Source organism: Ovis canadensis, chromosome 23, assembly GCF_042477335.2.
Source record: "Ovis canadensis isolate MfBH-ARS-UI-01 breed Bighorn chromosome 23, ARS-UI_OviCan_v2, whole genome shotgun sequence".
Lineage (NCBI taxonomy): Eukaryota > Metazoa > Chordata > Mammalia > Artiodactyla > Bovidae > Ovis > Ovis canadensis.
Window position 1 is genome coordinate 56,004,406 of NC_091267.1, and position 20,614 is coordinate 56,025,019.

Below are 20,614 nucleotides of genomic sequence, written 5' to 3' on the forward strand. Positions count from 1 at the left end.
GTGGAGCAGCTGGTTCTTGAGCTGAGCTCTTGATTACATGTTCAGGAGGGACATGGGCTCGCAGGCAAGCCCAGGACTAATTCTACCAAAGGGTGACCAATGCCGAGTGCCAGCTGAAGACCCTCGTCCACCTCTCAGTCCACTCAGCAGCACCATTCAGTCCAAACACCGAATGGTTGGGTTTGCAAAAGACATCCACAGCATACCTGGAGGCCATGTCCACTGTCTGATGATGTCAGTTTCATTTACAAGCTAATAAAGTGCTTAACACCCCCAGAGACCATTTAAAAAAGGAGCCAAGAGAGAAAACGTTGAAGTACCCACCTATTTATTATCAGATACACACGCCCATTGACCTTGGCATGGCTACGCAGGAAGCACAAGGCGGCAGTGGGGAGACAGTCGGAGACAGAAAGAGGAGAGTGTTAGCCAGAGAGAAGGAGCTGACTGTGTCCTGCAAGCTCTGCATCACCAGGTATGTCAGCAACACCTTTCATGCACCGCAGTGTCCAGACAGCGAGGCTCGGCAGCACCGTGAAGTCAGACAAGAGTCAGGTTTGAAACACTTGACAGCAACAGCCTCTTCCTCCCTCCCTCCCCCAAAGAATCACACATCTGGTCAGAGACCTGTAAAGGTTTAAATGTCCAGAGTGCACTTATCAAATAAAATACCACGTAAAACATTAATTCTTGGTCCTTCTCTAGAATTAGAAAACATAAAATCCTTTGAGTATCTGTATTCAAGATACTGTTTTCTGAGGTTTTTCTAAAGTTAAAATTTTAAAAAGTCATTCTATTTCTGTACGTGTCATAGTACCTTCTAAAACAAATTATTACGACCTAGCAATCCCACTGCTGGTCATACACACCGAGGAAACCAGAACTGAAAGAGACACGTGTACCCCAATGTTCATCGCAGCACTGTTTATAATAGCCAGGACATGGAAGCAACCTAGATGTCCATCAGCAGATGAATGGATAAGAAAGCTGTGGTACATATACACAATGGAGTATTACTCAGCCATTAAAAAAGAATACATTTGAATCAGTTCTAATGAGGTGGATGAAACTGGAGCCTATTATACAGAGTGAAGTAAACCAGAAAGAAAAACACCAATATAGTATACTAACGCATATATATGGAATTTAGAAAGAACAATAACCCTGTATGTGAGACAGCTAAAGAGATACAGATGTATAGAACAGTCTTTTGGACTCTGTGGGAGAGAGGGAGGGTGCGATGATATGGGAGAATGGCATTGAAACATGTATAATATCATATGTGGAAAGGATTGCCAGTCCAGGTTCGATGCGTGATACAGGATGCTTGGGGCTGGTGCACTGGGATGACCCAGAGGGATGGTATGGGGAGGGAGGTGGGTGGGGGGTTCAGGATGGGGAACATGTTTACACCCGTGGCAGATTCATGTTGATGTATGGCAAAACCAATACAATATTGTAAAGTAATTAGCCCCCAATTAAAATAAATAAATTTATATTAAAAAAACAAATTATTGACACATGGCAGTCACAGATATTTAAATAAGGAATGGACATTCAGTATCTTACTATTAAGTGTTTAATTGCATAATAATTATGTTGTAATTATGTTATAGTGTCTATTTTATCAATATATAAGGGAAATGATATTCCTGACAATGTCTACCTAGAAATAATAATAATTTCTCATAAGATTTGTCATAAAATTTTTCATAATGCTAACTATAAATTCTAGAAGGCTCAACATGATGAATTCTGCTTCAGACACAAATGACACTTGCCTACAGGGCAGACACAAACCACACAAACAACAGACAAAACAGGCAAAGGATAGCTGGCTGTTCATAGAAACAACAGGACCAGAATCAATATAAGGGATAAAATGTACTGATCATTCCCAATTTGGGATTTTTTTTTGGGGGGGGAGGGGAAAGAACAGAGAAGGCAAAGCATGACAGTCAATCCAATTCTGAAAAGACCTCTTTCTTCATCATTTTGACTTACTAGGGTCCTAGGGACTAAAAATCACTAGTAAGGAAAACATGATAATGGAAAAGAGTTGTGAAAAAGATGGGATACATGCCCCATGCTCCAGGTAGAAATTTGGGGACTTTTATATGAAACTCCTGCATGAAATCCCTAAACACCAAACTTGGATGAGTCCTTTGAACTCTTCTTTTCACAGAACCAAAAAATGAAATCCCATGACCTGAAGCCATGCATACTGCTGACATTACTCATCCTTGCCTCGCCCTTTCCGTTCTCTTGGAAAAGTAACAGTTCAGGGGGTGCTAGGGGCTGAGCCTTGGCCAGATGAGGGCCAGCCATGGCCTCAGACTGACCAGACCACAGGGCCTCCGTCCTGTCCAGACAGGTGAGGGGGTTACGGGCTGGCTGGATAGTAGAGGAAAACAGAAGGACGCATCTTGATAGGAGGCTGCTATCCTTTCTCAGAAGCCACATAATTAAATCACGTTCACGTACTTAAGGAAACCCTGTTCAACACATTCAGTTTTCCATAATTCCACCAGTCAATCTTAAGGGAAATCAACCTTGAATATTCATTGGAAGGATTGCTGAAGCTCCAAGACTTTGGCCACCTGATGTGAAGAGCTGACTCATTGGAAAAGACCCTGATGCTGGGAAAGATTGAGGGTAGGAGGAGAAGGGGGTGACAGAGGATGAGATGATTGGATGGCATAATTTCAATGGACATGAGTTGAGCAAACTCTGGGAGAAAGTGAAGGAAGGAAGCCTGGCATGCTGCAGTCCATGGGGGCGCAAAGAGTCGGACATGACTGGGCAACTGAAGAACAACCACCCCCTAGCACAGCAGAATGTTCACAGTCTGACATTTCATGAGCTGTGCCTGATAAATTACTGCTTCATCTTCTTTCCGTGGACTCACTGTTTCCCTTGAGAAGGGGATTGGGAATTTTCACCTGTGGTGTCTGTGTTCCTCTGAAGGCAGCACTTTGCTCCCTCATCTACACAACAAGGGTTTTCCAGAAGCTGAATCACAGCCTATTATGTGAAGCAGAGAGGAAAATCTGTATCAAGGCTCATTAAGCAAATGCCTGTAATGTTCCTGAGATGGAGCAGGCCTATGGATGTGTGCTGACCGACTGTGGCTCCACACACATGGCCAGGGTGAGACAGATCCCATCAGCTACTTGGAAACACTTTGTATTAGTATTTATTGATGGAAGACAGCAACAGTGAACTGCTGACAGAAAACACTGCCCTCACTCTTTCCTTAAATGTTACTCTGGTTACTCATAGATGGCAGAACCTTTCAGCTGAGGTCCTTCCTTCCCAAAACAGGAGAATTCTGTACTACGCTTTCACTCATAGAGACTTCCTTACTACCTGTCAGTGCAACAGAAAACTCGCCCTCTGAATTTAGCCAGATTCTGTAAACGTTCTAAAAACACCCCACCACCCCAGATACAAAAGACACATTGCCACTGCAAAGGAACCTCAGTCTGCACAGGTCTTCTGGACCAACTCACATGTCTGTCAAGATCACCCATGAAATGTAATAAATCACCATCCGTGTGCATGCTAAGTTGATCAGTCATGTCCAACTCTTTTGTGACCCCATGGACTGTAGCCTACCAGGCTCCTCTGTCCATGGGATTCTCCAGGCAAGGATACTGTAGTGGGGTCCTACTTCCTACTCCAGGGAATCTTCCTGACCCAGGGATCAGACTTTTGTTTCTTATGTCTCCTGCACTGGCAGGCAGGTTCTTTACCACGAGCACCACCTAGGAAACCCAAAGCACTACCTACTGTTTCATAAAGTGTGATCAAATACTCCACATTTTTTCCCACTCAGAGGCTGACTGTCATGGCAAGCACAGGTCGAGATTCTCAGTGAGAGGATGGGAGGGTCTGGCTGAGCTTGCATGCGCTCACCTATAGACAGCGCTGTCCTCCTTGCTGGGGATGGACTTCAGGTCGGTGAGCTCCAGGAATCGGTCGTGGAAGTAGTGCAGGTGCAGAATGCAGACCAGGAGGAAGGAGGTGGGGATGAAGATGCGCGTGAACAGCTCGGCCACCGTGAACTGCTTCAGGCCAAGGTCCTCCAGCCTGTGAAACGGGGCGGTTTCCCCGGTGGGCTCTTGTACCCAAATGTCCACCGGAATTCGACTATTTCTCGGTGATTTCATACTGAACATTTTCAAGACAGAAGTCTCCATTTCCCCATGTTCCTGAAGCAGCTAAGCTGTTCTCGCCCCCCCCCCCCCCGGGTCTTCCCTGGCACAACCGTCCACCTCGTGCAAAATGCCTAAGTCAGGACATCCCCTCCCCCAACACACTTTCCTGTCTCCACCATCCACATCCCTTCACCCTCATCTCCGGAATCTGTGCTCTTGTTTCCTCTCTAGTGCCTCCTATTCTAGGTGAGGCCGCCATCCTCGATCACAGGACCTCCCCCACCACCACTGCTGGCTGACCACTTGGCTGTGTCTATTCTTGCCCCCACACATCACTGCTTTCTCTGCCAGTCAAGGGTGCTTTAAAGACCTGAGGTTTCACCGAGAATGAGACACAAACCATCATCACCTAGGATCCCTGCACCTCCAGGCGCCTGGCTGACCTCCACCCTCCCTGCAGGTGAGCCTTCCTGCTGTTCAGCACACTCACCAAACCCTGTCCTGCCACAGGCCCTTTGCATTTGCTGTTCTCTTTTCCTGGAATCTTCTTCCACCTCTCAGCTCCCAACCCAGTTTCCTAAAGACAAGCTCCTTCTTATTCTTCAAGAGTTTAAATGACATCTCCTGGGACTTCCCTGGTGGTCCAGTGGTTAAGACTCGGCACTTTTACTGCTGAGGGCATGGGAAATCCGTGCGGGTCAGGGAACTAAGAATCCACATGCCAAGTGGTGCAGCCAAAAAATTAAAAATGACACCTCCTCAGGGAAGTCTGCCTGAACCACTCCATCTCTAGCTACTGTGTCCCCATTGTTCACCACCTCAGCTTGTTTTCGTTTCCTTCACAGATGTGTCAGTTTGTAATTTATTTCACATAAAGTAGGTTTTTTTGATTTGTCTCCTGTACTAGAATGTAAACTCCACTGGACTCAGACTCCCTCTGGCTTCCAGGTGATATTCAGGTGCACAAGAGTGTCTGGCTCAGGCAAGGTGCTCAGCTCTATGTTTCCTCCTCTGGACACTTGGCTCTATGCCCAGTCCTGGTTCGATTTCCAAAGGAATTTAGGAAGTTTAGAGGAGCAGAGTAGAAAAGGCTAGAGTCCTGTCTATTTCATGCATGTGAAAGAGCTCATCACTGCTAGTTTTCCATGCCAACTACTCCTTGAGAGTCCCTTGGACAGCAAGGGGATAAACCAGTCAATACTAAAGGAAATCATCCCTGAATATTCATGGAAAGGACTGATGCTGAAGCTGAAGCTTCAAGTCTTTGGCCACCTGACGGGAAGCCCCAGATCACTGGAAAAGACCTTGAGGCTGGGAAAGATTGAGGGCAGGAGGAGAAGGGGATGAGAGAGGATGAGATGGTTGGATGGCATCACCGATTCAATGGGCATGAGTTTGAGAAAATTCTGGGAGATGGTGAAGGACAGGGAAGCCTGGTGTGCTGCAGTCCAGGAGGGGTTGCAAAGAGTCAGACACAACTGAGCAACTGAACAACAACTCCTTAGAATCTCAGCACTGGCTCCATCAGGGAGGAAGGCTGATGCTCTGTGTTACAAGCCTCTGGTTAGGAAGGGAGACCACATGTCTGTGAGGAGCCAGGCAGGTGAGCTTCATATGAAACACTAGAAAAAGCCATTTCATTAACAAGGGGCTGAGAATTTACTGTCCAGTCAATTCTTACTGAGTACCTATTATGTGTCAGAAGCTCAGGCCTAGGTTATGAGAAGCCCAAAAAACCAAGACCAATGAGTTCTGTTCTGGAGGAACTCACAGCCAGTGATGACGTCAGGTTTTACTAAAACTTCCTTCCTGGCAAGGTGTTTGGAACAACACGCCCTCACGACTTCACCCGGTGGGTCACTTTCCACCCTGCTCTCCAGCACAGTTACTTACTTTTCTTTTTTCAGTCCAGTCATGTTTTGCCACAAGCCTGGGAAGTTTTCAAACTGATATGTGTATATAAAGATAAGCACCAGCATTGTGTAGATAACCACCGACATCCAGAAGTACTTCAGAATCCTCCTCCACCATTCATAGTGCACCTGTGAGTCAGAGGGTGAACAACAAATCAGGAAAAAGCATATTAGTGGAACACTCACAAAAATACCTGCTCCATTCAACAAAAACAGGTGATTCCATTCACACATGTCTGAAAGCAGAGTCAAGTTCATTTTCAGTTTTTGAGGCTGTCTTGCTCATAGAGTTGGGATAATGTAGATTGGAATCTGAGGACTTCCCTTGTGGCTCAGATGGTAAAGAACCCGTCTGCCAATACAGGAGACCTGGGTTCGATCCCTGGATCAGGAAGATCCCCCGGAGAAGGAAATGGCAACCCACTCCAGTATTCTTGCCTGGAGAATCCCACAGAAAGAGGAGCATGGTGGCTACAGTCATTAGGGTCACAGTCATACACAACTGAAGCAACTTGGCATGCACGCACGTTGTGTTAGTTTCAGGTGTATAGCAAAGCGATTCAGCTATAGGTATTATATATATAATATAGACAGATAGATTCTTTTCATTTATAGGTTATTACAAAATCTGGGTATAGCTCCCTATGTTATTCTGTAGGTCTTTGTCTATCTCTTTTATAGACAGTAGTGTGTATACGTTAATCTCAAATTCCAATTTTATCCCTACTCCCACTTTCCCTTTAGGTTAATGATAAGTCTGTTCTCTATGTCTGTAGGTCTGTTTCTGTTTTGGAAATAAGTCAATTTGTGCTGTATTTTAGATCCCACCTGTCAGTGATGTCCTATGGTATTTGTCTGATTTACTTCACCTAGTATGATAATCTCTAGGTCCATCCATGTTGCTGCAAACAGCACTATTTCATTCTTTTTACGGTTATGCAATAGTACATCGTATAAATATACCACATCTTTATCCCTTCATCTGTATAAGACAAGGAAGCCACCCTAACCAATTTTCTTCATCGACCCCTTTACACGGTGTGTTCGTGAGGTCACAGTACTCAGAGCCTCGCCGAAAGAAGCTCAGGCACACCCCTGGACAGATGCAAGGATGGCAACCCGGGGACCACAAGCACCCACCTGATACAGGGCCACACAGAAGAGGAAGAGTACCATGTAGATGATCTTGTACATCACGATTTTACCCTCGAAGCTGACGAAGAAGAACATCCCCCCGCAGACGTAGATCCAGTACTTGATGAACAGGGCCACCACCAGGTTCCCCAGCACCTTCATCACGTCCTGCTCGTCTGCCTCTTCCTCCTCCTCTTCCTCTCTCCGCTCCTGCTGCTCCTCCTTCGGCTCCTCTCCTTCCTCCTTCTCCTGAGCCTCGCTGTCTACCTGTACATCCTGTTCATCATCTTCAAGACAGAAGACCCTGCTGTTACGAGGAGCTGGTCCCTGGACCAGAACCACACGCTCTTACCCATGTGAGGTGGGTGCCACACACTTTAGGCATTACCATATGATTTAAAATAATTTTAGACAGTTCTAATAAACAAGGTAGAATTTATAGAACTAATCATAGTTCACTTTCCTAACCTTCCTGAAACATAAAAGAAACACATTTTGTAATACTTTTATACAAGCTTTTCATAACACCTATTTCACTTGCATTGTCCAATAGCTATAATTACTGTAGGATCAAGAGAAATAACACTCAACAAAACTAACGCTGACAATTTCAGATTCTGACTGTAGTGTGCCTCTAGCAGTCTTTTATTGAATCTGGGTTATTGGCAATAATGTTAACCAGAAAGTATGATTTTATAGAATGAAAAAATTGAGTCAAAACCAAATATAATTTAAATTGGGTTTCAGGACTAATTATAATTTAACTAAATTTAAAATAATTTTATGCATTGGAAGTAAAAGCTTATTTGGTCTTACTTTAAAATATGGTAACATATAGGACTCATCTTTGTGGTCCTAAGGTGACCTATCATTTGAATAACTTATTCAAATGACCAGGAGATCCACAGAGTGAGGGGGAATGCACGTGGGGTGAGAGGTCAGAGTAACTGTTGATCTTAAATGAACTGTTCTTTGCCGGGAGCCAGCGTGAGGAATTCCTCCCGTGACAAGGTCATGCGGCAAGAGCTCTGATGGCAAGGCTAATCAGACCTCAGGTTTTCCCCCTGGAATTTCCTGAGCATCCACCCCCCCCCCCAAAAAAAAATAAGAATCTGCCGGCTTTTGTGCTCTGCTTCTCCACTTTTCTGATATTCTCTGGAAAAAAGTCAATTCAGGGCTTTAGTCTTCTGCATTTGAAAGGGATGTTTCAGTTAACCCCTTCTGATTGCTCTCTAGCTTGCCTAACAGGTTCCCCAGACCTCTTAACGCTTGTGAATTGCTTACAGCCCCCCAACCACGAGAGGCACAAAGCTTGAAAGCATCTCAAAGATACAGAGCCTTTTCTAAAGAGTTAAAAATTATATTGGTGGAGGGTTTTCACTGTTGACTCAATGACTGCTGCCAGGCCTCCATATTCTTTATCTTTTAGGCACCTGGAAGGATGTTACTCAATGTAAGCAGGATGTAGAAAAAGATACATAGTAGTTTTGGTGTTAGCAACACTAGACTTTTGAGTTAGTTGCTTCTCTTTTGCTGTAAATCACTGTACTCCCTCTACTTGTTATAAGTTGCTATATCTTTGCTGTGTAAGAATGTAACTTTATTTAGTGTTTTCTGAGAGTGGCACCAGCCCTTGGGAAGATCAACACAAATAAGTCTTCTGGTTGACAAACCCTTATCAGAAAAAAGGCTGTAAAATGTTAATTGGCCCTTTTGGCTGAAAGATGATGTAAATTACCTAAGACTTGTGTATACAATTAGGTATGCAGAGAGAAAAGCCTGGTTTTGATAAGAGTCTGGACTGCTAACGCTGCATAACTTTGTGTTACCCACTGATCTCCATGTTTTATCAAAGGTATATAAGGCCTTCTAAACAATAGGAGCCGGAGCCAGTCGCTGGACTGGTTTCCCCCGTGTCTCTCTCTCTCTTCTTCTCTCCCTTTCCCTCCCTCTGCTCTTTACTTTCATTTCAGGCTGAATCTCCACCTGGGGCGCGGAGGCCGGCCAAGTCTACTTACTTGCCCTGGCTGTTAAGACCCACGCAAAAGGGAGCCTAAGGCGAGGCACCCTTAGATATTCAAGCGAGCGCCGGTGGCCCAACGTAGATGGTGCAAATTCCTTGTCTGGAATTTTATTGGTCTTCTGCGTAAATCAAGCTATTCAGCCCTCTTCCTCCACTTAATCTTCCTACTACACTATAGTTTCTTAACCTAATCTTATATCAATCAATAAGTAAGTTTTTCTCACGCCAACGCCATCCACCCTTCGAATTCCCTGGATCCACCAGGGCTGGACCCCGGCAGTTCTTTACATAAAGTAACTGGTGAATTTAATCACTGTGTTAACAGACATCCAAACTCAAACAGTCAAGATTCAAACCTTAAAGACTTTTGTTGCTGAAAAACAATGAATGTTTAGGTCTAAATGAGAAACTATAAGAAAAAGATGAGTTGGTTTTCTCCTCCTGACAGGGTTAATCTGAAGGTTACCAGCCCTGCCTCTGAGAACATTTACGGCTTCCTTTTCAGACAATGCTACACGCCTCACTAATGGTCTCCAAGCTGTTCTATGAGCATTAAATTTTATTGTATTTATTGGCACATTCACACAGGTAGGGAGCAAGTGACTCTCATTTGACCCATGGAGTGGGGTCTAAAACTACAGAAGGTGTCATCAAAACATCATCTTCCTTTTTTTTTTTTTTTTTGACTTTGTGGTATATTCGTTTTTGAAAAGGCAAGAGGATTTGAATTTGGGAGATCTGAGTCATTCTCTTGGTACTAACAATCAAGAAGCTGTGACCTTGGAGGACCCAGGGAATGCCCTGCACTGGGGAGCACTTTTGTATGTATCAAATGACCCAGGGTCTTTGCAGCTCCAGTGGATGCTCATGTGGGCAGGAATTCAACCCTGGGACACGGTCATCTATCCGCTCACATCCACGCCTGGCCTCCTTCTGGTCTGGGGCAGAGCCTCCAGGGATGTCCTCTGGGGCCCTTCTTCCGGTCATACTGCACGCACTAATTACCTTTTTCTTCATTTTCCTGACTTCCGATTTTGACCTCAGACAGAAGAGCTTCCTTTTCTTGGAGAGCTTTCTGCTCTGTGAGGTGCTGTCTCAGCAGCAGCCAGAATGTGATGGTGAACAGAATCTGGAAGGAGACAATAGGGATGAGAGCATCACGCCTCTGAAGTGTAAGCATGTTCAACCACAACTATGCTTCCCTGCCCTTCAGAGGGAGCACGCTGCATAAGCCCATCCACTCAAGACCGTCAGGCACCTACTAAATTGCATCTGAAAGTCGCCAGCTTTTAAATCTCCTTTCCTGAGGACGCTGGTGTGCGGTCCAGTGCCGGGGTGCCTTCCTGCCTGGGATGCTCCAGGAAGAGGCACAGGACCACCTGGGCTGGAAACTGACGTGGGCCAGGGGTCTCCTTCCTGCCTGGGACCTCAGCACAAGTAGAAGAGGAAGATGTATTTTTCTATGAGCCCCGTTACGTGTACAGTGTTCCTTATTTTGAAGAAATCCACAGAAATGGGGGGAAAAGAACATTTCATCCCAGCAAACAGAGTCCCTGAATCCTCCCATTCTTTTCTGGAAGCTGAAGGGGTAGTTTTTCTAAGTGCCAACACGTTTATATTAACGTTTTCTTGAGGGTAAGAGAAAAGAAAATAATGATTTCAAGGAGCATTGAATTCTTGGAACCTACTTTTGCACAGTCCTGCTTGGATATGACTGTTTTGATTACCGTTGTTTTGTCTGAATGCCCTGCCCTGTTTACCCCTGCCCACTTACCTTTGAGGCGAGCTCCCCCGGCTCCTTCTTTTCTAAGAAACCCGGGACCTTTTTAATCTCAGGGAGCTCGAAGCTCCATATGTACTGCAGTATGAGCAGCAGGTTTCCGTAAACGACCATGAAGGGGGAGCTGATCATGGCATACTTCCTCCGGTTGCGGATCATCCACAGGGTGCAGGACCAGATGAGCAGCACGAAGGTCAGCCAGCTGTGGTAGGTGATGCTCCAGGCCTCCGGGGGGAAGGGCGAGAAAGCGGGGCAGTCAGTATATGGTACAGTCCCCACTCTGCTGAGTTAGACGTGGTCTACAAGGAAAAGTTCAGTGACATTCACACTAGGGGGCAGGATCATGGTGAAACTGTGGGGAAAACGTCCCAGCTGCATAGGGGACGAAGCAGGCAGCAAGGCTGCCCTGTGAGCCGACACTGCCCTCAACCTCCTGGAGGGAAGAGGGTCAAGCGAGGGTGGGGACGGCTTCACTCTGTGCCCTTTGCCCTTCAGCCCAGATGTCTTTCTTTTCACTGGATTTGCTGGATGAAATGCAACCCTAAGTGCTTCCTCCTCCATTCTTCCAAATCAGCTTGGGATCGGCTATTTTTCCCGGGTGCTGGGTGACTGTGGCCAAGCTGGGCTCAGAAATGGAAGCTGCGGGACCACAGGGTCAGCAGATGAGCTGGCTTCAAGGGTCCCCTTAGCTGACCCACCGATTCCCATCAGGGAATCGCCAGGAGGAAGTGTCAGATGTCTTCACCCCAGTAGTAAAGCCAGGAATAGAGAGCCCAGCCTCAGCTTCTGTCCTGTATGGGGCAGGACATCCTCCAGTCACACCAAACCCTGGCAGACCTAGAACACATCTCAAAGGGCAGCTTCCAGAACATTCTAGAAAGTCAGGCTCATGAATATCATCAACCTCAAGAAATCTATCCTCTTTTACCATAATCTTCAATACCAAATTTCTGTGAAAAGGCCTCTGTGACAATCTAGAAGGGTGGGATGGGGTGGGAGGTGGGTGGGAAGTTCAAAAGGGAGGGAACATATGCATACCTACGGCTGATTTATGTTGATGTATGGCAGAAACCAATACAATGTTGTAAAGCAATTATCCTCCAATTAAAAATACATAAATGTATTTAAAAAAATATTTTCTAGTTGAGGCTGAGTTCAATCATATTCTTAACTATCATGAATTTCAAGGGTTATTGCAAAGTCTGAAATGTTTTATGTCTGTTTTGCTTCTGGAAAGCAGATAAGTATTGAGATAAATAAGATAAATGAATGAAGTCAGCACAGAACAAATACTTCCTCTCAGCAACTTGCAAATGTGTCCTAAATCAAAGCTAGTTTTTTAAAGTACAGAGTTTTTTAAAATTGTTGTTTAAAACGTACAGAAATTTCAAAATGGAAATTAAAACTGCTTTTATTAAAATTAAGTGAGAAACTGAGAGCTATTATTAAGTCATGAATTATTTTCATGAAAAATAGTATTCCTTGGAAATGGTGCTATCAAAGTGGTAGTCGCTCAGTTGCATCTGACTTTTTGTGACCCCAAGAACTGTAGCCCTCCAGTCTCCTCTGTCCATGGAATTTTCCAGGCAAGAATACTAGGGTGGGTAGTCATTCCCTTCTGCAGGGGATCTTCCCAAGCTAGGGATCAAACTCGGGTCCCCTGCATTGCCGGCAGATTTTTACCGCTGAGCCACCAGAGGTCAGTAATAGTTAATACCTTTATCCCAGAACAAAATTCAGATCTGACCTTGCCACTTTTGTGTGGATGACCCAGGAGAGTAATCTGCACAGATATTGTAATTCCAGGATAATTTTTTTTTTCCCTGTACACGATTCCTATTTGGATGAAAAAGGGAGGAAAACAAATTGGGAACGTTTTGTTAAACTTCTCTCATTTTTAAGGCCTCAGTCACACACGACCCTCAGTTGTTGGGGGGTAGAATCTGCTTCACGTTCTTTCTTGTGTGCAGTTCTAGGATCATCTGAAGGTATGGAATATTCGCACTGTGTTTTTGAATAAAGACGCCTATCATCATAACAGACCCAGCTGCTTAGGACTGCCCTAAAAAGAAGAGATCTGCTGTGATTAAAAGTCTGCTGCCGAGGGGAGCTCCCAGGGAAGATGGCCACAACCGGAAAATGCTCTTGGGGACTCAGTGTTTGGTACTCAGGCTGGTAAGCATTTGTTCCAGTTCAAATGTAATAGTCTCACTCAAATCCAAGATGTGACTATAACCCTCATCATCTGAGAGAAATAAAAGTGGTCTTTGTTAACTGTGAACACCTTCAAAGCCACTTAGAAAAACTACCGACATGCCCTTTTAAATCCGAAAAACAGGGGACAGTCTGATTTGATAGGTTAATTTGAGAGACAGGTATTAATATTTAAAATCAGGCTAAGTGGCATAGAGGAGGACATGATTTTGAAATCTATAGTATAAAGATCCTATGAAAAATTAACAGAAGCAGCCATTGTCTGCCAAGACATCAGGAAGATGAAGTCGCGCTGGTGGGAGGAGGCAGTGGGGCTTGGAGCCAGCGGGGCTTGAGCACAGTCCATCCGGGCCAGCGCTAACGTTATCCCAAGGACAGAGCAAGGTGTGGGGTGGAATCTGAGCAGAAGTCGGGACTCCAGCGCATACGCACCATCATGGCGATGAGGGCACAGATGTAGCTCTGTTTCATGATAAACTGGAACACAGACACCATGGCGTGCACTTTGACACTCCTCTTCTCCTCCCGGCTCCGCTCCTCCTCAAACTCTTCTTTCTCATCATTATCTTCCTCCTTCTTTTCTAGAGGGACAGATTATTTTATATAACAATTTATGCACATAGGTGAATTTCATATAAGCATCCCAAGCACAAATTTGTCCTCTCTAGTAACAAGCAGCTCTCTTTCAACAGGATTGTTGCATGCTAAGTCATTCAGTCATGTCTCTTTGTGACCCCATGGGCTGTAGCCCACCAGGTTCTTTTGTCCATGGGATTCTCTCTGCAAGAGTACTGGAGTGGAGTGCCATTTCCTCCTCCAGGGGATCTTCCTGACCCTGGGATCAAACTCACATCTCTTTCATCTCCTGCACTGGCAGGCAGATTCTTTACCACTAGTGCTTCAATAGGATAAACTGAGGGACAAGGGAGAAAGGTCTAGTCAAAGTTTTGGGCCTCTTGGTTTTCTTATTAGACAAAAAGAACTCTTCCAGAAAACATTCATACACTAACCAGGAAAACTATGGACCACGATAGTGGAATCAAATTACAAAAAGACTAAAACACAGATATGCATGTAGGTTTAACACTGCCAACAAGATGACTTGTTTCAAATAATATTTTACCTTCTATTTTTCAAAGTTTATTCCCATTGTGCTCAGTTACTTCAGTCATGTCTGACTCTTTGCGACCGTATGGGCTACAGCCCACCAGGCTTCTCTATCCATGGGATTCTCCAGGCAAGAATCCTGGAGTGGGCTGCCATGCCCTTCTCCAGGAGATCTTCCCAACCTAGGGATCGAACCTGTGTCTCTTAGGTCTCCTGCATTGGCAGGTGGGTTTTTTTTTCTTTTAACCATGAGTGCCACTTGGGAAGCCCTTACCTCCATTAGGTCACTTATTTTGTACCAAGGACAGAATGCACAGGGCAGGATATAGGGGCAAAATCTAGACAGAATCTAAGGAAATGGGCTTCATCAGACTGACTGTGGAAGGAAAACACCTCTTCTAGAGATGAAAAGGAAAGAGAACCACATCCGATGAAGGATAAACCAAAGACAAGAGATGCTGAGCTCTGCAGGCTGCAGTCCCACAGGCTTCTTACCAGGGGAGGCAGTGGCGGGCTCCCAGCGGTACTGTGGTGTGGAGTACAGGTCAGCCTTGGCGGGGCCGTTCTCCAGTGGGAGGCTGGGGTGGATGGTGTGGTAGTCCACGGGGTTGCCATTCACGGTCACCAGCAGGCCCTGCCAGGGGCGTGGGGCAAAGGCAGGTGGGACAGCAGCTCTGGTTTCCCGCACAGACCCCCCTCCTCTGCTCTGCTAGGTGGGCACACTGGACGCTGCAGAGCCGAGGGGAAGCTGGGCATTGTGGACAGTGATGCCTGCCAGCAAGACAGCCCTGCTCGCCGTCCAAACCCAGACCCACAGAGTCACACATAACAAGGCAAACCTGAGCTGGACCACTTCTGCTGCACCCATGCTATGTGCCCTGCTCTCTGTGTGAAGCGTGAAGCCTGGAAAGGCTGCAGAGGGCTCAGGGCCTGCTCTGGTCTCCCTCCAGCCTCAGCTCCCAGCCCGCCTCCAGCTATAGGATCTCCAGACAGACTGGGTTCTGGCCTGGAGCTGCTGCCTGCCCTCCCCCCTCCTCCCACCCCAGCCTGATCCCACCTGTCCCATACCCCACGTGGCCCTCAGGACCAGCAAAGTCTCAGGTTAGCTACAACCCTACGGTCTCTCCCTGACACTGCAGCCTGCAACTTCCATGTTGTAGCATCTCGTACACTAAATACATTCTCCTACTTTTTCCCTCTGGTCTCTTTGGCTTTACGATTTGTTATTTATGCAGATACATATAAACATAGACAGGCACACATACACATGTGTGTCCACAGACATGTGAGACTTTCTACTCAAATCATAGAACAGGCATATCTGCAGAGCAGAACGCCTTTTGAGAAAAAGCCCTCCAACGTGGCTTTTTAAAAGTTTAAATACGTTTTATATGTTTATACTCGAGCTCATGTTATATGAGTCAATGTTTTAACAGCAATAAATCAGATATAATTTCTGCAAAATAGTATTCAAAAACGTATGAAAATTTTATAGAGCATAAAACTACACTCAGAGGAGCTAATTCCATTTATGTGCCCTTTCCATCACTTTCTGCGCGCAGAAATGAGAATTCTAGGGTATACTAACGTCGGAAGGCTTGTAGTCATCCTGAGTCATGGATAAAAGCTGCAAAAGGAATACAGGACAGCATGTTAATATGTGAGCAGAAAGCGATGTGATGTTTACACACAGCTACAAAGTCTCAGCACACATGCACTCGATCCTTCAGCCAGGAGCATGCAAGTGTGTTAACATCACAGTGCAAAACATAAAGGGACAATGATGCAGCTGGAGGCTGCTGTTTATTGTAACCATTTCCAGTTTCTGATGCTGTCTTTCATCACAATAAGCAAGCAGTCACTAACCACATGACTGAAAAAGTTGATGTTGTTTTTCAAGTGTTTTGTTCTCACAGAATTGCTGCTTGGTTTTAGACTTCTAAGACCCTTTGAGATATCTCTCGGATTCTGAAAGCGTTGACTTTTCAAGGAACTGAAGTTTCATAATAAAGAAAATTTGACTTGTAGTACAGATTGGCATTAAGATTTACGTACTGTCCACAACAGAAGAATTATGACATGGCTGTGACTTTCAGCTGTATTAGAGGTGGGGGGTCCAGTTTCCCCAATAACAAGCATCTGCTGAACTAGCAGTTCTTTCACCTTTGGGGTCAGAACTTGCTTACTTTCTTAAAAATCACTGAAGATCCTGAAGACTTTTACTTATGAGAGTCATACCCATCAATATCTATTGTGCTAGAAATTAAAATTGCGGCATTAAAAATATTCATTTGTTCATTCATTAAAAATTGGCTTGTTCACATGAATAATTTTATCTAAATAGTTATCTTTTTAAAAATAGTGAAAAGAATGGTGTTGTCTTATTAAAATATGCTTTTGCATATCTTTAATGTTGTGCTCAAAAGACCACTCCATTTATTTTTCCAGTAATTGTCTGCCAAAAGCTCATGCCTGAACCCCCCAAACTGTCCATCAGCTGTTCTTGCACGTAGACCTGTGGTACATGGATGGCAGCTGGGTCCACTCACCAGCCAAGCACTTCTCCTCCTCGAGGGATCAGGACTTCAGGGGGTCTTCCACTGACGTCACCCAGAATATTAAAAAAGCGTGTGCCCCACGGTTGAGATTTAAGAAAAGCAAAGACTATTTCTGGTTTATCAAGAGTATTCTTGAGTGGAACTGACCTTTCTGTTTTGTTTCCTGTGTACACGTGGCCGTCAGCTTCCTGCTGCTGCCATGGCGGGAGCTCTTGTACCATCAGAGCAAGTGTCAGCAGAGCCGAAAGGCAGATCTCTTAAATGTTGTTACAAAAATTGTTTCTAGCCCGTGGATCCCAGGAAGGGTCTTGGGAGTCCCCAGCCATGGTCCACGGCCCTCACCTTGGAAACTTTCACGCTGTTTCCATGGATATCATGGCTTAGTGACCTGAGCAGGATGGCACGTGTGTGACGGGACAAAAGGGCTCCAGGACACTAGACGTCTCTGGGCACCATGGCTGCTCCTTCAGGCTGCAGTGCCCTGAGAAGTTCATTCACTGTTCCCCCATCTCTCGGCCCTCAACAGGCAGGTGCACAGATAGGACCAAGTGTCTTAGAGAAACTCTGCCACTGAGTCAATCAGAGAATCTCCTGCTTGATTCCTAATATGACCCCACCAGAGAAGTGTGAGCATCTGTGGTCCAAACATTGCAATGGGTCGCTGTAACAAGTCAGTGGCTGGGGCATGGTGAAAATAGTGAACAAATGGTGAAAAGCTTAAGAAGCACCCAGCCGTGCTCTCGGCCCCGGCGCCCACACTGTGAGCCTGACGCAGGGAGGGGCTCCCTCTTCATGTCCACGCGGACTGGCTGGTGTCCCCTGAGTGGCTGTGTGAGCGGTCGTGGTCACCACGGCGGCCAACCCAACATAGAATCACTCTCCACAGCGCATCCCAGCTCCTAGGCTGTCACTGCCCAGGGCCAGGGATCGTTTTGTTTTTTTGTTTTGTTTTGCTTTAAAGGCAAAATTATCTTTAAAAATTAAGACCACTCTCTCTGGGATTGAGAGGCTTCAAGGGGAAGCACTGAACTGTAAAAGGTTGGGTCTGACAGAGCCTGGGATTTCCTTTCCAAGCACTGGGCTCCCATGTCTCTGATCTTAACCTTCACCATCAAACAGCCCCTGTAAACTGAACAACCTGGGTTTGCACGTGGACTCACATGGCCTGTATTCAGCAATATGATAAAAAGCAGAAAATAAACAAGAGACAACCCCTGTCCTGGCGGCTTACTTTTCTCTCGTCGGTGGGGTAGTGGGTCGCGTACCACAGGCTCCGCCTCCTCTCGGCCGTGATGGGCGCGGGGCTGCAGGCCAGGGCTCTGTCCTCCTCCTTGGTCTTCTCTTCCTGCACCTGAGACACAGAATAACCCACAGGACAGCCCTGCTTCCGGAGCAGGTCCCTCAGCAGCCTGGGAGCCCAGACAGGGCTGCTCGTCTCTGCCCCCGCGTGCTGATCTCCTAAAGTAACGTACACCCTACACGGGCTTTCATCCAGACACTTCACAAATGGCCAAAAGCCCACCCTGTAAACGCAGGGACAGCAGACTTCCTTGTGAATTACAGGAACAGGTGCCCATGCTTCCTTACGAGCCTCCATGTATGTTCTGACCTGCAGGAGGAGGGCCGAGCAAAGTCAACAGAGGCCACAACTGCACATGGAACCTGCCAGGGGACTCTTATGAAAGAGACATTCACTAAAGGCAGAACCATCTAGAGCTTACACGCAACATTAAGCAAAAACACAGCTACTGCCTAACACTGCCACTTGCCTAATTGAACCTTGGCCTAAATCAGACAGTCGGTCCAGGAGAGATGGATAGAGAGAGGAAGAATCAGTACGCACTTGGTGGTTGAGGATGGTTTCCAACAAAGATGCCCCATGAAAGGGCGCTTACACGCATTGATTTGCGGGCAGAGGGAGAGCGCTCAGTGTTGCTGCCAATTCCCGGGGTCTGGCATCCACACAGAGCACCAGACCCCAGGGAGCCCGAGTCTTACATTCAGCTCCAGGCACTTGCTCCTCTCTTTCTCAAACTTACATCACAGACTTTTATTGCAGAACTCATGTTTTTCATGAAACCTACCAGGCCACCTGGAACCATGATATTAATACAACCAGGCACCTGCCCTCCATCACTGCCTTGATGACGAAGTCCTGAGTGCCAACCCCATTTAAAACACTGACCCCCCCAAGGGTTGACCTGGTATGAATGAGACCCTGCTCTACACACACCCGCAGATGCTGTAGGGTAGGACCTGCTGTGGCCTGGCATGTGGCCTGTCCTTCCCACTCTCTGCCTTCCCTGGCTCCTGGACAGCCTGGGGCCAAGGAGGTTGAGAGTCTCCAGGGCCTGAGAGGCTGGAACAGCCCAGCAGCTCCTGCCTGAGGCACCAAGGGAAAGCCAGGGGCACCTGGGACTCTTACGAACCTGAAGGCATAAAGGTCATTTCCATCATTGCCTAAGACGTTGTTCAGAGAAGTTCTCACATTTTTACTTCTTTCACACAGTTTTATGTGTGCGTCTACATGTACCCATACCTGTGTGTTTGTGCAGGAAGAAAACGCAGCAACACTGTTAAGGGGTTTACTGGCGCCCTCATATCTTAGAAGAGACTCGGAGGAAAAGGTAACCAAGGTGACTGGGATTCTCTGTGAGCCTAGAATCATCCTGTCACCACTGCTGTCTCGGGGTCCAGGGAAAGTGAGACCTGAGACCCCTGTAAACAGGACGCCTGTACTGTGGGCCAGAGTGAGGGTCCCTACACACAGGGAGGGGCAGACCCCCAGCAAACAAGGACGCCTGTGCCGTCAACTGCTCACATATTTGGGGGCTGCCTTTCTTTTTGTAAAACGTTCAGCCCCTCACCTCCTCTGGGCCGATGTTCTACCTGTGGCCCCAGGCTGGGGTCTGAAATGCTGGCTGGTCCTCAGTACACACTGGTAGCCTGGCTTCTGACCGGGTGCATGGAGCTGGAGGGGAGCAAGTGCCAGCCTGGGATCTCACCTTTGCCCCCATCCTAGCATCCCCTACCCCGCTCGGCATGTGGCCGTGAGGTTTTGCATAGCAGCCCCGTCTATGCCACCTATCTCCCTCACAGCTGAGCTTCTTATAGTCATTTTGGGAGAACGAAAGGGACTGAAGTTGCTGTCACTGAAAAGGAAAAGAAAGGGACCACAAGCTGTCCTCCCTAATGGTGCCCCAACATACCACATTCTATGAATAACCCCACAGGGAACAGCCCAGTCCTCAGCCCTGTCCTTTGACCCTGGGGGTTACTGCACCACCGAGATGGGGACATCCCCATCATATCATCAGAGGTCAGAGGTCTAAGCTTTAGGAAGCTCCAGTCGCCATGACAACAGTCTGGGTGGTCAGTCTCCATCATATCATCAGAGGTCAGAGGTCTAAGCTTTAGGAAACTCCAGTTGCCATGACAACAGTCTGCGTGGTCAGAGACCCTTGCATTGTCAGCAAACATGGGCTTGAATCTGATTTCTACTGTTCATCAAGTGCGTGATTTACCTCTCTACCCTTGGTCTCCTCATGTCTAAGATGGGTACAGCACCTGTATGTAAACAGCCCAGCACCTGGCCTGGCAACTAGCGAGTGCTCAATGAAAACGAGGCTTCACTGCCCTCACCACCAGCCCTCTGAGCAGCCTGGGGGATGCTAACACAGGGAAGCTGGTCTTTGATCTGATAGAATCTGTACTTGCTTAGGGCT

The 20,614-nt window shown here is 46.6% G+C and overlaps 1 protein-coding gene across 4 annotated transcripts in view; it reads right to left on the reverse strand.

Annotated features, from left to right (window-relative positions):
• PIEZO2 (piezo type mechanosensitive ion channel component 2) overlaps positions 1–20,614 on the reverse strand; it is a 256,765-nt gene that overhangs the window by 61,778 nt on the left and 174,373 nt on the right. For all 4 annotated transcript variants that reach the window (XR_011252350.1, XM_069568658.1, XM_069568659.1 and 1 more), the window contains exons 9-17: positions 18,121–18,240; positions 15,920–15,958; positions 14,827–14,965; positions 13,657–13,805; positions 11,005–11,235; positions 10,236–10,359; positions 7,214–7,494; positions 6,054–6,202; positions 3,919–4,092 (exon numbers count right to left, since the gene is read on the reverse strand). Coding sequence is in view for 3 of the 4 variants with exons in the window: in XM_069568658.1 (XP_069424759.1) it covers positions 3,919–4,092; positions 6,054–6,202; positions 7,214–7,494; positions 10,236–10,359; positions 11,005–11,235; positions 13,657–13,805; positions 14,827–14,965; positions 15,920–15,958; positions 18,121–18,240 (1,406 nt within the window). In the remaining variant the exon portion in view is untranslated. The remainder of the gene's footprint in view (positions 1–3,918; positions 4,093–6,053; positions 6,203–7,213; positions 7,495–10,235; positions 10,360–11,004; positions 11,236–13,656; positions 13,806–14,826; positions 14,966–15,919; positions 15,959–18,120; positions 18,241–20,614) is intronic.